At 42.8% G+C, this 14664-nt stretch overlaps 1 protein-coding gene across 6 annotated transcripts in view; it reads left to right on the forward strand.

The window, feature by feature from the left end:
* The window catches only part of kiaa1109 (KIAA1109 ortholog), a 479529-nt gene that overhangs the window by 211566 nt on the left and 253299 nt on the right, over positions 1-14664 (forward strand). For all 6 annotated transcript variants that reach the window (XM_069925175.1, XM_069925178.1, XM_069925177.1 and 3 more), the window contains one exon: positions 3148-3267. In XM_069925175.1, coding sequence (XP_069781276.1) covers positions 3148-3267 — 120 coding nt within the window. The remainder of the gene's footprint in view (positions 1-3147; positions 3268-14664) is intronic.

Here is a 14664-nt window from a genome sequence, read left to right on the forward strand (position 1 = left end):
TGTAGATTCAGCCAAGCCCAAGATACATAAATTCTGTCATCTGCTCCTTCCTTCCAGATCAGTGACTTTCTTTGTTAGTTTCAAATTACTGTCACTTAATTCAGAGCATGTATTTTCCACTTCATCAACATGTTGAATTAAGTTGCTCAGTTGCCCCTCAACCATTGTCAAATGTTCACTGTGTTCTTTAGTTATTTTGTTTTGGATTTGGTCAAGTTTAGTGTTAATCTGACCCAAGACTTCTGTCTGTGCTGATAAAGCAGCTCCATGATAGATTCCATGGTCAGATTTGTTCTTATTCCTTGCCTCCAAAATTTGCTTCTTGTAGCCATTTCAATGTGAGCATAAGTTTAAGAATGAAAGGCAAGTAATATGGAGCACTTTAGTTGTAAAATAAAGAACTCATTAGAGAGAAGAAATTTAAAGTAAGTAGGAGCATTAGATTGCTGCTGTTACCCCATGAGCAGCCAACCAAAAGTCAGTTTTTGTCTTCTAATCGCCTTGTGAAAATCATCTTGCTTCAACTGACCCCCTTTTTTTTTTGGCTCCCTCATTCTTTGTCTGGCATCTGCTAATCTACTGCTTTTGTCTGTCATGCTTCACCTCTCCCTGGTCCACCAATCTTACATGGAGCCCCTGACCCACTCCTCCCACACTATCCTCTTTACACTGGCTACATTTTCTTGATAAAGAGCTTCTGCTTAGAGCATCACCCATTCTTTTTCTCCAACTGATGCTGCTTGACCATCTTAATTCCATAAGACCATCAGACATAGGAGCAGAAATAGGCTATTTAGCCCATCAAGTCTACCCCGCAATTCAGTCATGAGCTGATCCATTTTCCTAATCGGCCCCACTGCCTGGCCTTCTCCCCATATTCTTTGATGCCCTGGCTAAACAAGAAACTCAATTTCTGCCTTAAATACACCCAGTGACCTGGCCTCCACAATCGCTTGTGGCAACAAATTCCACAGATTTACCTACCTCTGGCTGAAGAAATTCCTACGTATCTCTTTTTGAAGTGGATGGCCTTTAATCTTGAAGTTGTGCCCTCTTGTTCTAGACTTCCCCCACTATGGGAAATAATCTTTGTACATCTACTCTGTCCATGCCTTTGAACATTTGAAATGTTTCAATGAGATCCCCCCTCATTTTCCGAAATCTCAATGAATACATGCCAAGAGCTGTGAAACACTCCTCGTATGATAACTCTCATTCCTGGAATCATCCTCATAAACATCTTTTGAAACCTCTCCAACATCAGCACATCCTTTCTTAAATGAAGAGCCAAAATCTGCTCCCAATACTCCTTGTGAGTTCTCGTCAGGTCCTTATGGAGCCTCAACATTACATCCCTGCTGTTATATTTTATTCCACTTGAAATGAATGCTGGCATTGCATTTGCCTCCTTCATCACCATCTCAACCTGCAAGTTTACCTTCAGGCTATCAAGCACGAGGACTCCCTTGTCCCTTTGCATCTGGGTATTTTCAATTTTCTCTCCATTTGGAAAAAGTAGACTTTTATTTTTCTCTACCAAAGTATATGACCTTACACTTTCTGACATTATATCTCATTTGCCACTTCTCTGCCCATTCTCCTAACATGTCTAAGTCCTACTGCAGCCTCTGTTTCCTCTAGACTACCTGCTTTTCCACCTACCTTCGTATCATTTGCAAACTTGGCCATAATGCCATTCATTCGAAAATCCAAATCATTAACGTTCAATATTAATTAAAAAAAAGTGGCCCCTCTGGAACCCCACTAGCTCAACTGGCAGCCAATCAGAATATGATCATTATATTCCAAATCTGCTTCCTGCCTGCCAACTCGTACTCGTATATTTCCTGTTATTCTGTGGGCTCTTGTTAAATAGTCTCATGTGCAGAACCTTGTGTATTGCCTTTTTAAAATCCAAATACACAATGTCTACTGCATCTCCCTTATTCAGTTTGCTTGTCACCACCTCAAATAATTCCAGCAATATTTAAGTTAGGAATTCTAGTAGTTGGCTTTAGCACTGATGGCGATACAAGGGTGCTGCTAGTCAAATGATCACATCCCTAATTTTCTTCATGATTATGGAGTTTTCAGAGTTAAGAACTGCTGTTGAAGTAATAACTGATTTGGCATGGTGCATCCTGTGGATTGTATATGATAAGACAATAGTGGAAATGAGAAATTGAAAGTTACTGACCAGCCCAACTATTTTGACTTGATATAGACATTTATTTATTTTAATATGACGTGACAACTGCAACAAATTGGTAATAACTTGATTTATTTGGGGGTAGGTATTTATAGGTCAGTACAACATTGTGGGCTGATGGGCACATCAGCATCTTTTCAAGTTATTATTGTCATAACCAAACTTTTCCATCACAGTACATTGTTGCATTGATCTATTTATTTATTTAAAATTTAGACATACAGCTTGGTAACAGGTCATTTTGGCCCATAAGTCTGTACCACCTAATTTACCCCCAATTAACTCACACCCCCCCAGTACATTTTTGAATGGTGGGAGGAAGCCAGAGCCTCGGAGAAAATCCATGCAGACACGGAGAAGGTACAAAATCCTTACAGACAGCGTGGGATTCGAACCCCGGTCCCGATTGCTGGCACTGCAAAGGTATTGTGCTAATTGCCACGCTAATCATGCATTCGTCCTCTATTTAGCATCATTGTTACCACTATGGCCCCTTGTAGTTTCTCACATCGCTTTTGTTTGAGGAGCTTCTCCAATCTCAGTTCCTAAAAGCCCAGTACTGGAAGGACCCCAGACTGTGGTTCTTTCCAAATGCTAGATCAGGTCCTCCACTTGAATTGCTTTTGATCCAACAGCATGTTTATGCATTCTTCCGCCAGCACCATCAGCATGCTCAATTCCAGAATGCACTTTCTGCATCTTGAAGTGAGTCCATTGCAAACACAAGTTGTTCTGAAAAAGAAATGTGGTTTCAGACTGGTTGAGGCCAGATTTAGGAAAGCAGTGATTCAGAGTGCAGGCTCAAATGAGCAAGCCAAGCAATTTAGGATCTGGACTGGAGATAACTTCTTAACTTAATTTTCTGCCATATTCTATATTTGCATTTTTACTGATGTTTCAATACCTGCTTATTTTTGTCTTCTTTTCACTATTATTAGTTGAAAAGTGTGCCTGGACCATGTCAACGATCGGACGATTTGAAATACACAATGACACGTGTAGCAGTTGATGGAGCAGATCTGTTTATTGTTGAACATGGTTGTGCGGGGAATTTAAAGGTATTGATTTATATTTAATTTCCTTTCAAAACAAAGAGAATTATGTTGGTAACTGAACTTTGAATGATTGCCACAGAATTAAAATACAAATTTGTATTTTCTTTGGCAAAATATTTGGAGCTCGGGTGGCCAGCAATAATAGGTTTGTATCTGCTGATAGGAATAATTTAAGAAAGTGGCATGAAATGTATTGACCATTATGATTGAATAATGCCTTGTATAATTTTGCAACCACATTCTTTATTGTAAAATCCTAAAGATTTTGGTGACCCATGTAAAAATGATGATTGTTTTACTGTTGCATATTACAAATCCAAAGCTGCTGATTCATTCTTGTCTGTGTACAAATTATGTCAAGGAAATTATTCAATCTACAATGTCTGAAATGTACTGCTTATAAAATTGTGAGCTTTTAGTCAAACTTGGTGGTGATTAAGTGCCTCACATTGCATCCATCTACATATAGATTTTCAAATACTGTATACAGTTTTTTTGGCACTGCACATGATTTTATATTACTGGATGCTGATAAATGCAAAAGCAGATATACAATAAATAGGCATAAATTAGGATTTGCATAGATGACAGGAGAAATATATAACTCAAGCTAGAAATTCCAATGAAAATTCAATAACTGCTGATTACCACCAATTATCCTTGCTCTCTCTTTACCTCAATTTTTTTAGTCTTTGAATTCTATGAGCATCAACGTTAGTGAAATGTCCATAGGGCTTTTATCGAATACCTTTGAGGTTCATGTGAATAACATGCATAGATATGCTAAGATCTGTTATTTTTGTAAACTCATTAACAATTCAGACATGAATTGTTGGACATGAGCTATTTGTCATAAAGTTCTCAGTCATTAAATAATGGACTGTAGAAATTTCCCAACAACAGGTAATAGAGGTGGTTGAGTAACTGAAGTATATGTTTTGCCACTGTAAAGAATTTCAAAGAACTTTAAAAGATTAGTTAGGATCATTGCATTGTTTGCAACGATATCATTCATAATCATGAAATGGAAGCCATGTGGTTTGGAGATGTTTCACATATTAGTCTGGAAAAACAACCAACTGAAAAACCTCACAAAGATAAGCGTATACAGAGCCGTTGTCATACCCACACTCCTGTTCGGCTCCGAATCATGGGTCCTCTACCGGCACCACCTACGGCTCCTAGAACGCTTCCACCAGCGTTGTCTCCGCTCCATCCTCAACATCCATTGGAGCGCTCACACCCCTAACGTCGAGGTACTCGAGATGGCAGAGGTCGACAGCATCGAGTCCACGCTGCTGAAGATTCAGCTGCGCTGGATGGGTCACGTCTCCAGAATGGAGGACCATCGCCTTCCCAAGATCGTATTATATGGCGAGCTCTCCACTGGCCACCGTGACAGAGGTGCACCAAAGAAAAGGTACAAGGACTGCCTAAAGAAATCTCTTGGTGCCTGCCACATTGACCACCGCCAGTGGGCTGATAACGCCTCAAACCGTGCATCTTGGCGCCTCACAGTTTGGCGGGCAGCAGCCTCCTTTGAAGAAGACCGCAGAGCCCACCTCACTGACAAAAGGCAAAGGAGGAAAAACCCAACACCCAACCCCAACCAACCAATTTTCCCTTGCAACCGCTGCAATCGTGTCTGCCTGTCCCGCATCGGACTGGTCAGCCACAAACGAGCCTGCAGCTGACGTGGACTTTTTACCCCCTCCATAAATCTTCGTCCGCGAAGCCAAGCCAAAGAAGAAGACATATTAGTGTAATTGTTTTATCCCATTATACTATTTACACAATTGGCAAGTTTCCAATCTTGACCCAGTATTAATGATCTCAGGATGTTCAGCATAATATCCTCTTCCTTTTGCAGATGTTTGTGCAAAGCAGTAGGTCTGCTATTTCCTTATTTTCATTTAAAATTTAATTATATTGCTCCTGACAATACTTTCTCCTAAAATAATTATACCATATTTTAATGCATTTCTTTTCAATTTCTCTCTTTCTCCCCTCTCCCTCCCTCCCTAGGCCATTTCATGCCAGGCCTCCTCCTGGAGGCTGGCTACAAGAGCAGATCGAAAACTTAAAATTTATCTTTCAGACAGCAGCCCTAAAGGCTGCTCCAGCATCCCATTCATATCGAGAGGCGCCCAGGAGGCAGGGTGACTGGTGCCGTAGCACCACCCATCATAAATACGTGGCAGAGAAATGACCATCTTCCTTACCCATAATCTTCCATGCAGCTGGAACCGCTCTGTGGTTCCAAGAAGAACAGTTCTAGCTGCGTGGGGTATTATGGGTAGGGAAGGCGGCCATTGCTCTGCCATGTTTTGAGCCACAAAGAGTGGCCCCGAAGCCCAAAGCTGCCCAGTAAGGCTGTCACAGCCTGCACCGGCCACCCTCTGATGGCCCCCGCTGTCTTGCCAGCCCCCACCACCTGCCTCCCATCTTGAAGGGGTCATAAAGGGAGAGGGGTGAATGGGGTGATTGGATGTGGGCTGATGCCTAACCAGCCACTTCCAGCAGCTGTACATTCAGGACAGGCCTCAGAGCTTCACCAATTATACTTCCCCGAGAAGGGTTGGAATCGGCCCCTCGGAGCCAGCCACGGCGCATTCAGAAAGGTACATTTAATAGTGTAATCATAAGGGCGAAGAACCTCTGCCTTTACAGACAGGTGTTTTCCTTCCTTGAAAATCTCTCTCTCTCTCTCTCTCTCTCTCTTTTTCCCTCTCTCTTCCACTCCTCTCTGGTTCGGTATTTGTTTTTTCACACCATTAACTTTTCTTTGTGTTTTCTCTCACAGGTCAGAATCTGTGCTGTTAATTTAAAAGTTGCTGTATATTTTTAGTGTTTTACTATGTACCTAATTTCTTTTGTCATTTATGAGCTCTTGTTCTTTAAGATACAAATTTGATGCATATTACATTACAATAATCTTCAGTAATTTCTTTCATTTCCTGTTTCTTCCAGTTTAATTTTAACATTCTTGCATTATTTCATAGTTGCCAGATCAATATTTTTACACACTTTAAAATATTTTCTTTTTTCTATTTATGTTTGGTGTATTGCATTTATTTACATATGAGTTGACTCTTTTTGTGTTGCTTGCGGAAATTCAGGGCATGGAATTTGTTTGTGATAGTGGTGAATTAGAAGTACTCTATGCAGTTGTGGGAGTATCATTGTTTGTACTGAAGAAAATCATGCATATGGAAATGGACCATTATGTGAGTTCAGGTACACACTCCTTTATCTGGACATCTAAAATCCGGAAAGCTCCAAAATCTGGCAAGTGGGGAGAGAGACGGCAGTACGAGTCAGGCTGGCGAGGGGGAGAGACCAGCAGCACGAACCAGGCCGGCGAGGGAGGGAGACTGGCAGCACGAGTCGGGCCGGCGACGGAGGGAGACCGGCAGCATGAGTCGGATGGACGAGAAGGGGAGACCAGGAGTGTGAATCAGGTGGGTGGGGGGGGGAAGACGGCAGCGCAATTAGAAAGTGGGGGGGGGGAGTGGATAAAGCAGCACAATTCGGGTGGGCTTAAATCTGACTTTCCGAAATCTGGGACACGCTGTCCCCCTAGAGTTCTGGATAAAGGATTGTGTACCTATATTGGGTATAATATAAGGTTCCTTGGGTTCACAGAAACCCCTTTTACACCACATTTGAAAACCGGGTTTTATCTGCCAAGGTAGGTAGTCTCAGCATGGAGCTGGCATTTTTTTGGTTCTGTGTGAACAAGCAAGTTGGCTACAAGAGACGGGATGTGTATGTGGCAATAACACAGATTTTCAGTGTAAAAAGGGCTAGGGAGTTGAGTGGACACAAGTGTCACAATCAAAGGTAACTTTATTGTACATACAGGAAGATATCAAACGGTACTTAATCACTCAAAACATTCTAAGTATATAGGCATTCATATCAGATTCAGGTTGGACTCCGATACCGGTGGCAGTGTAAGCAAAAGGGTCCTCGACACCAGTGGCTGCTTGTCTGCATTATGATAGACAAAAGTTAAAGTATTTCACATAAGTTACATTCTAAATTTAGTATTAGGTGACAATAATAGAACCTTTATTTGACCACATTCTCCTGCATATGTACATAACCATAGACTGGAGGCCTTTTCACATTGGCAATCTGCTAAATTGGCATGTGAATGACTCATTTTGAAATACCGGTAGAGCCATTCACACTGTACCAACCCGGTATTGTGGAGGTAAGGAGTACCCAACTTCCAGCGGTGACGTCATGAGTGACGTATTACATACTCATATGCAGTGAAAGCTTTGTTTTATAAGGAGATTGCCCACACCACACTCCAGCCCCTCACTGTCTGGGTGGGAGCAGTGGCAGGGATGGAGGATATGTCTGTGGGAGTTATGAGTGAGAAAACAGATTTGATGAGTCTCAAAAGCAAGGACTCTGAATGCAGTTTTGTAGTAAATGATTTTATTTACAAAAGATGGGCATGGGAAAATGATACCAGGGATAACACACGCACACAGATTATAACAAGCGTGGGAAGGTGCTAGGGGAATAAAACATATGCGGGAAACACGTGTGAAAATGGTATCTTTCCACCCAATTATCAGAACTGCTAGAAATAATTGAGGATTTCTTTTACTCCATTATCACAAACATTCAATTTGATGAACAGCATGTGGAATGTTTGTAATCATTCTGACAAGTTCCTGTTGTTATTCTCATTCTGCACTCTTTTCATATGCTAGTTACAGTGCTCTCAGTTGTGATTTTAGTTTTTTGTTCTTTCCATTCCCTGCCTCTTTAAGAACCTTCCACACACACAAGAACGTCATTAGCGTGTCACTAATGGGACCAGGCATCCTGGGCTGCTGTTCACACTGGAGTTGATTCGAAAAGGATTAGCAATGATACTACCTCCCTGGGTGATTAATTCCTGGGTCGATTTGGACCCCCATATCGGGTTGGGAGTGTTCACACTGGCAGGTGATCCATTAAATTGCTGGTCAATTTACTGGGTTCAAGTGCTAGTGTGACCCTCCTGATCCCTGTACCTCAGGGTCCAGCTCAGTATTAAGTAATATACGGTTACTTACATCCTCTATCAAGACAGGCTTGAATGCACACTCCTGGTTTCCTGTACCTGTTATGGGAGAGAGTGGAGAAGCACCACCATTTTCAATGTTACAATATGTACAAAGAGTTCCTGGCTGTCCATCGTCTGATACATTGTAACTAAAATTGGGACATGCAGTTCTTGTCATTAGAAACACAATAGCTGTAACTGGCTGAGCTGGCATGGTTCAGTTAACAAGTTCATAACAATTGATGGAATTGAAGTCCATACTGACAGTTCCTGCTGCTAACTGGAAGTTTCTGCGAGAGTTCACATCAGCAGCTCTTGCTGCTTTAATGAGCTGGTGATGACAAGTTGAAGAGTTGAAGCAGTGATGATCACTGCAGGTGCTTCTTAGATTCAAAACAAGAAGAGGAATAGCTTTAAGAGTAGCGTCCCATTTTTTTGGGGGGTGGTGGTGGGGGGGGGGGGGAGGTAAGGGAGAGCTCATAAGATAGATTAGTCAGGGGCCATCTCTATTGGAGGAGCAGCAGAGGGAGGCCGGTCCAGTTTGGAGTGGGTGTCATGGGAAGCTCCACCCACCATCCCATGGACTATCCCCACAGTGCTCTCTCCAGAGAGCATTCGTATCTGTGGGTCACCGATGGGGTGATGTTGCCAAACCCCCTTGGCCCTGCAAACTTGAGTAGATGTTCCCCTCTCTGTGTGCTCCAATCCCTCCAGGAGGGTAATGGCTTCCTGGATGGTTTTCCTGGTCGCCAGTCCCATGAGGGGTAAGTCCACCCCTCCAGGGTCGGGACATGAAGTGATGACTAAATAGGCCACCACACACTAGTCACCTTAGTGCTCCCTGGGAAGTGGTGCTCGCAGGCGCCGCCCCCCCATTAATACCGACAATCAGTGCCCACTCCCTAACGACCTGCCCCCATCCCAACAGTGTGCTTCTGCGGCCAGCCATGTAGGACCCATTCTAGGAGGCCAGGGAACCTTGCCCAGACTGCAGTCACTACTAGGTCCCATAGGAATCCTTTCTTGCAGTGCCTGCAAGGCATTGCCAATTGTCAGTTGTTGAGACAGACTGCCCAGGGTGTTGCTTCCCGATGAGAGGGACAAACATTGTCTCTTAGCCGTGGTAGTGACATATCTAAGTGGTCACCCGGCTGCTCGTTGTATTGGTCCTCTAGGTTGGTTAGCTCCTTGGAGTCTGTGTAACGACATACCTGAGATTCCCGCCCACTTCGGCTACCTCCCTGTTTTGCCCTCGTGGCAGGAATGGGACTGGTCACTGGTCGGGCTCACAAAAGCTCAGGCATGCAGTGGAGATGATGTATATTGTAGGACTCAGTTTTCTCACAGTCATCATTGTCCATCCACGCATAGCCATCACCCAACCACTTGCCATCCCTTCCCCTGACTGGATAATAGTTCGGGCCTTGACTGGGTCAATCTGCCAGTCAGACCTGTGAGCTGTTTGCAGCTGCTGCGTTTTAATCATCTTGGGAGCTGCCTCCATGACTTTCATTTTAGGTTGGTCACTTGCACTTGGGCAATCTGCACTGCCTCCTGTAGTAGTGATGCTAGAGGGATTCCATCTCCATTTCTTTCTGTGCACCCTGTTAGTTTAATTCTGCAATTTCAAATTGATGTCTCAACAGAGATACCATAAGCCAATGGGCCCCTCCCCTTGGTCCCAGGAAGTCCTGATTTCTCAATGAGGGACGGCACGTGGTGTCCAATCTTCTCCCCGGATGGGCCCAGCCTGTTGATCCAGCCAAGCCACTAAATGGCTATACCCATGGTTATCCTCGGTCTACCAGGGTATTTTATGTTCCGACTGTGGGGTTCCCCAACAGTTTGTGGGTTGTCTCCTGTTGTCCCCATTCGTAAACAGGTACACGATAATACATGCACCCAACAGGGCATACACACTCTCATTATTATGATATCGTACTTAATTAGTAATTCCACCATGTGTGTGCAACTGAAACTCATTGAATCCTTCTTGCAGCACCAATTGTTACATTTGTTGGGAATAGTATCAGTTTCAGTAGGTTCACAGAGAGACGAGTTTGGACACAAGAGTCACAATCAAAGGTAACTTTATTGTGCGCAGGAATCAAGCAGGGGAAGATGCCAAATGGTACTTAATCACTCAAGCTACTCAATACACATTTATATTGGATCCATATTGGACTCTTGATACTGGTGGCTGCCTATCCTGTGCATGGTATGAAACTTAAATACTATATCGGTGTAAGCAGACACATTGGGTGCAGTAGTCCTCGATATCAGTGGCCACTTACCCTACCACACTCTCCCGCAAATGTACACACTCACAAACAAGAACTTCAGCAGACGCACCCAATCCCTGCACCTTGGGGTGCGGCTCAAAGTTAAGTAATATGTGGTTACTAGCACACTAACGAACCAGGGGCTTAAAAAAATACTCCCAGTTCCCTGCACCAATGGGGTGGGGGGCTCAATGCTAAATACAGGCAGTCCCTGGGTTAAAAATGAGTTCCGTTACCTGGATCTGTCTTTAACTCAAATTTGTATTTAAGCAGTACTTATTTAGCATCAGTTAGTCAAATGTTTATCTTAGTATATAGTATTTATTTTTCCTTTCTATGCATGCAAAAACATTTAAGAAGCACTTCCAAATACACTCCAACATCTTAAACATAATAATACAGTATATAATTGGATGATATAGGAGAAGATGATGGAGAGATGGCTACTGTTAGAGAGGATGGACTTGGTGCAGGAGAGTCAGTGTTTGATTCTGCTTGCATCGGATTTATGCTTTGGAGGCATGGTTACTCTATAATAATGTGTGTAGTACCATAGTTTCAGGGCTTTTCCCCTGGTAAATTTGGTACAGTACAGGTGTATTAGGATTTTTGCCATGTGAAATGCAGGTGGAATCAGCTGCAAAGAAGCAGCTGTTCATTTCTACCTACGTTAAACAGTAAAGAGTCACCAAACTGTTGGTTTACGAGCCACTTTTAAACCAGACGAAATAAGAGTATACTGTACTGTCCAGGTGTGATGTTCGGATCTATACTTTTCAAGTTTGAATCTGTTCCCATGCTTGCAATATGTGGTACGCTGCAGTCTCGCGATGCTGGATGATGGCAGCATCATGCGAGAGTATTGTACAGCGTACTCCCTTTCAATGGTGACCCAATCATGTTCGAACCGGAAGTTGACGGCATTCAACTAACAACTGGCTTGATGGTGCGTAAGAACGAGTTGTTTGTAATTTGGATATTTTTAACCCAGGGAATGCCTGTACTGCCAAGCCATTGCTTTATGTTCCTGCTCTAAGTGTAGTATACACCTTGCCAACGACTCCTCCAGCGATGTCCACAGTTAAGTGACCTGGCATAGAGCAGGTGTTCATAGTCAGGACCAAGGAGCAGAGAGACAGAACTGTAGCACATGTTGGAATTTATGTGGTTCTGAGCAGGGCGTACGGCCAATGATGATGCTGCATCAATCAAATGAGCCAATGGTAAGGTGTGCACTATGGGTCCAACCTGGATTGGTGGGTGTTGCGACTTCTGACTAGGCTCCAGACAGCGAGGTCACAGGATTCTCTGTAATCCACATGTAGCAGACAGGAAAGAGGAAAAAGTGAGGGTGAGCAGAAGCTAGTGGGAGCATTGGGAATGGAAGAGGTTCAGGTGATGGAGATTCAGAAAAGGAAAAGAAAACCTATAGGGACAAATGAGGTGAAGATAGAGTAGTTGTCAAAAAATGTAGCATTGAGAAGCTTCCAGATAAAATGGTGCTCAGTGTAAGAGTAATATTCCCAGGGTTATGTTAATGCTTACCATTTCCAGAGGAGAATCCTTCTCAATTGCTGTGGGCTCTGTTGTTTGCCTAATCTAAGAGTCAGTTTTTTTTCTCTCATGCAGAGAAACTGGTAAATGAAGTAGTGAATTTAAAAGGAGGATTTTTATTTCTGAAATATAATGGGGTGCTTTAATTCCATTTTTGTTTTGTTGTGGTTTATGTTGTTCCGTTATTTGCATTTCTTCTCGTCATCCTTTACGGCTATTTACCTTCTCACAATTGGATGCTCTTGTTCACTTTATTGTATACAATTTTTTTTACAGTTTAAAATTGCTTTCCTGGCTGGTTTTTAACACAAAAGTGTTCATTCTAAAAAGGGCATCATAGAAATTCTGCTGTTACTGCAAATGATTTATGTTGCAGTGATCTTGCAATTGGTGTGAAAAGTGCCCGAAATATATCCTTTTCTTTCTATAATAGCCACAGAGAGCATACGTGATAAGTGTGTCAATTTTGAAAATCTTTCAGAAGTAAAATATTTGTTTTGTATGTTCCACATATAGAGTGCCCTCCATAATGCTTGGGACAAAAACACTTTTATTCCTTTATTTGCCTCTCTGCTCCACATTTTTAAATTTGTAATCAAAATTCATGTGATTAAAGCACCCATTCCAGATTTCATTCTAGGGTATTTGTATACATTTAGGTTTGACTATGTGAAAATGACAGCAGTTTTTAATACATGGTGCCCTCATTTCGGGGTACCATAATGTTGGGGACATAGCAATGGTATGTTTATTAAAATAGTCATGTTTAGTACTTTGTTGCATATCCTTTAACCACATGCAATGACTGCTTAAAGTCTGTGATTTATAGACATTACCAGGTGTTGAGTATCTTCTCTGGTGATGCTCTGCCAGGCCTCTACTGCAGTCATCTTCAGTTCCTGGTTGTTTTGCGGGGTTGCCCCCTTACGTTTTCTCTGCATTATGTGGAAGGCATGCTCAATTGGATTTAGATCGGATGACTGACTTGGTCATTCAAGAATTCTCCAGTTTTTAGCTTTGAAAAACTCCTTTGTTGCTTCAGCAGTATGTTTGGGATCATTGTCTTGCTGACAGATGAAGCACCATCCAATGAGTTTGGAGGCATTTACTTGAACAGATGAGATGTTTTTGTTCACCTTAGAATTCATTGTGCTACTGCTATCAGCAGTTACATCATAAATGAAGACAAGAGCACCAGTACCTGCGGCAGCCATACATGCCCTGGCCTTAACACCCCACCTCCATTTTTCACAGATGATGTGGTAAGCTTTGGAACTTGGGCACTTCCTTTACGCCTCTAAACTTTGTACTTGCCATCACTCTGATACAGGTTAAACTAAGTCTCAAATGTCCACAGTTCTGCAGGCTCTTTTAAATACTTCTTGGAAAACTGTTTCTCTGGCTAACTATGGTTTGCATCTTGTAGTGTAAACTCTGTATTTCTGTTCATGACATTTTTTTTATGGATAGTAGTCATTGATACTGTGGTAAACCACTGTATATGCATTTGGATGTGCTAGGACATGCCCCTTGCTGACTGTGCCTAAGGCTCTTCCCTGACCCCTGAATAAAAGCAACAGTTCCACACCCCCCTTCTCAGTCCAGGACGGTTGACCAGCATGGATGGACATCCATTCTATTGTGAATAAAAGCCTACGAGTTTCTCGACGACTTTGTCTTTGAAGTTATTGATGGTGTATCAATTTTATTCACAACAGCTTTTTTTATTAATGAAGCAGATCCTGAAGCCAGAAAATCTGAACCTCGACCCACAATCTTGATGCATCCAATAGCTTTGAAGTATGGCTCTGTTACTTTGAAGTGTTCCTGCAGGCCTCCTCTGCTATCATCCGATAAGAAGATGAAGCAATTACTATATTCCCAGGTCGAGCCCCTGGTATACTCGATGATCAGGACGTCCAGTAGAACCCTGCAGCAATGGACATACTGAAAAGCTTGTACCAGAGGAAGGTAAACGAGGTCTACGCTTGGCACCTCCTGGCTACCCATAAGCTGCATCAAGATGGACATTGCCAAGGCCACAATGCACACAGTGACGAATCCACCCCATTCCAGGTGGAAAGCGATGTGTCTGACTTTGCCCTGGCCACCACCCTCAACCAGTGGGCAGACCTGTAGCCTTTTTCTCCCACATCCTCCAGAGCTCAAAAATCCAACACTCTGTCGAGAAGGAAGCACAGGCCATTGTTGAGGCAGTACATCACTGGAGTCACTAACTTGCCGGCAAATGATTCTCTTTGCTGACTAACCAATGTGCATTCATTTTCATGTTTAACATCCAGCAGTGAGGTAAAATAAAAAATGACGAGATATTAAGATGGAGAATTGGACCTTCCACCTACAATTATGATATCTTTAACCGGCCCAGGAAACTAACTCAATGAACCTCCAGATGCCCTAACCCACCGATCCATCCACATAAAAAGATGCTTTCCTTCCCCAAGAAGTCCATTTCAGGGTCCACGCTGCTGT

Source organism: Narcine bancroftii, chromosome 3, assembly GCF_036971445.1.
Source record: "Narcine bancroftii isolate sNarBan1 chromosome 3, sNarBan1.hap1, whole genome shotgun sequence".
NCBI lineage: Eukaryota > Metazoa > Chordata > Chondrichthyes > Torpediniformes > Narcinidae > Narcine > Narcine bancroftii.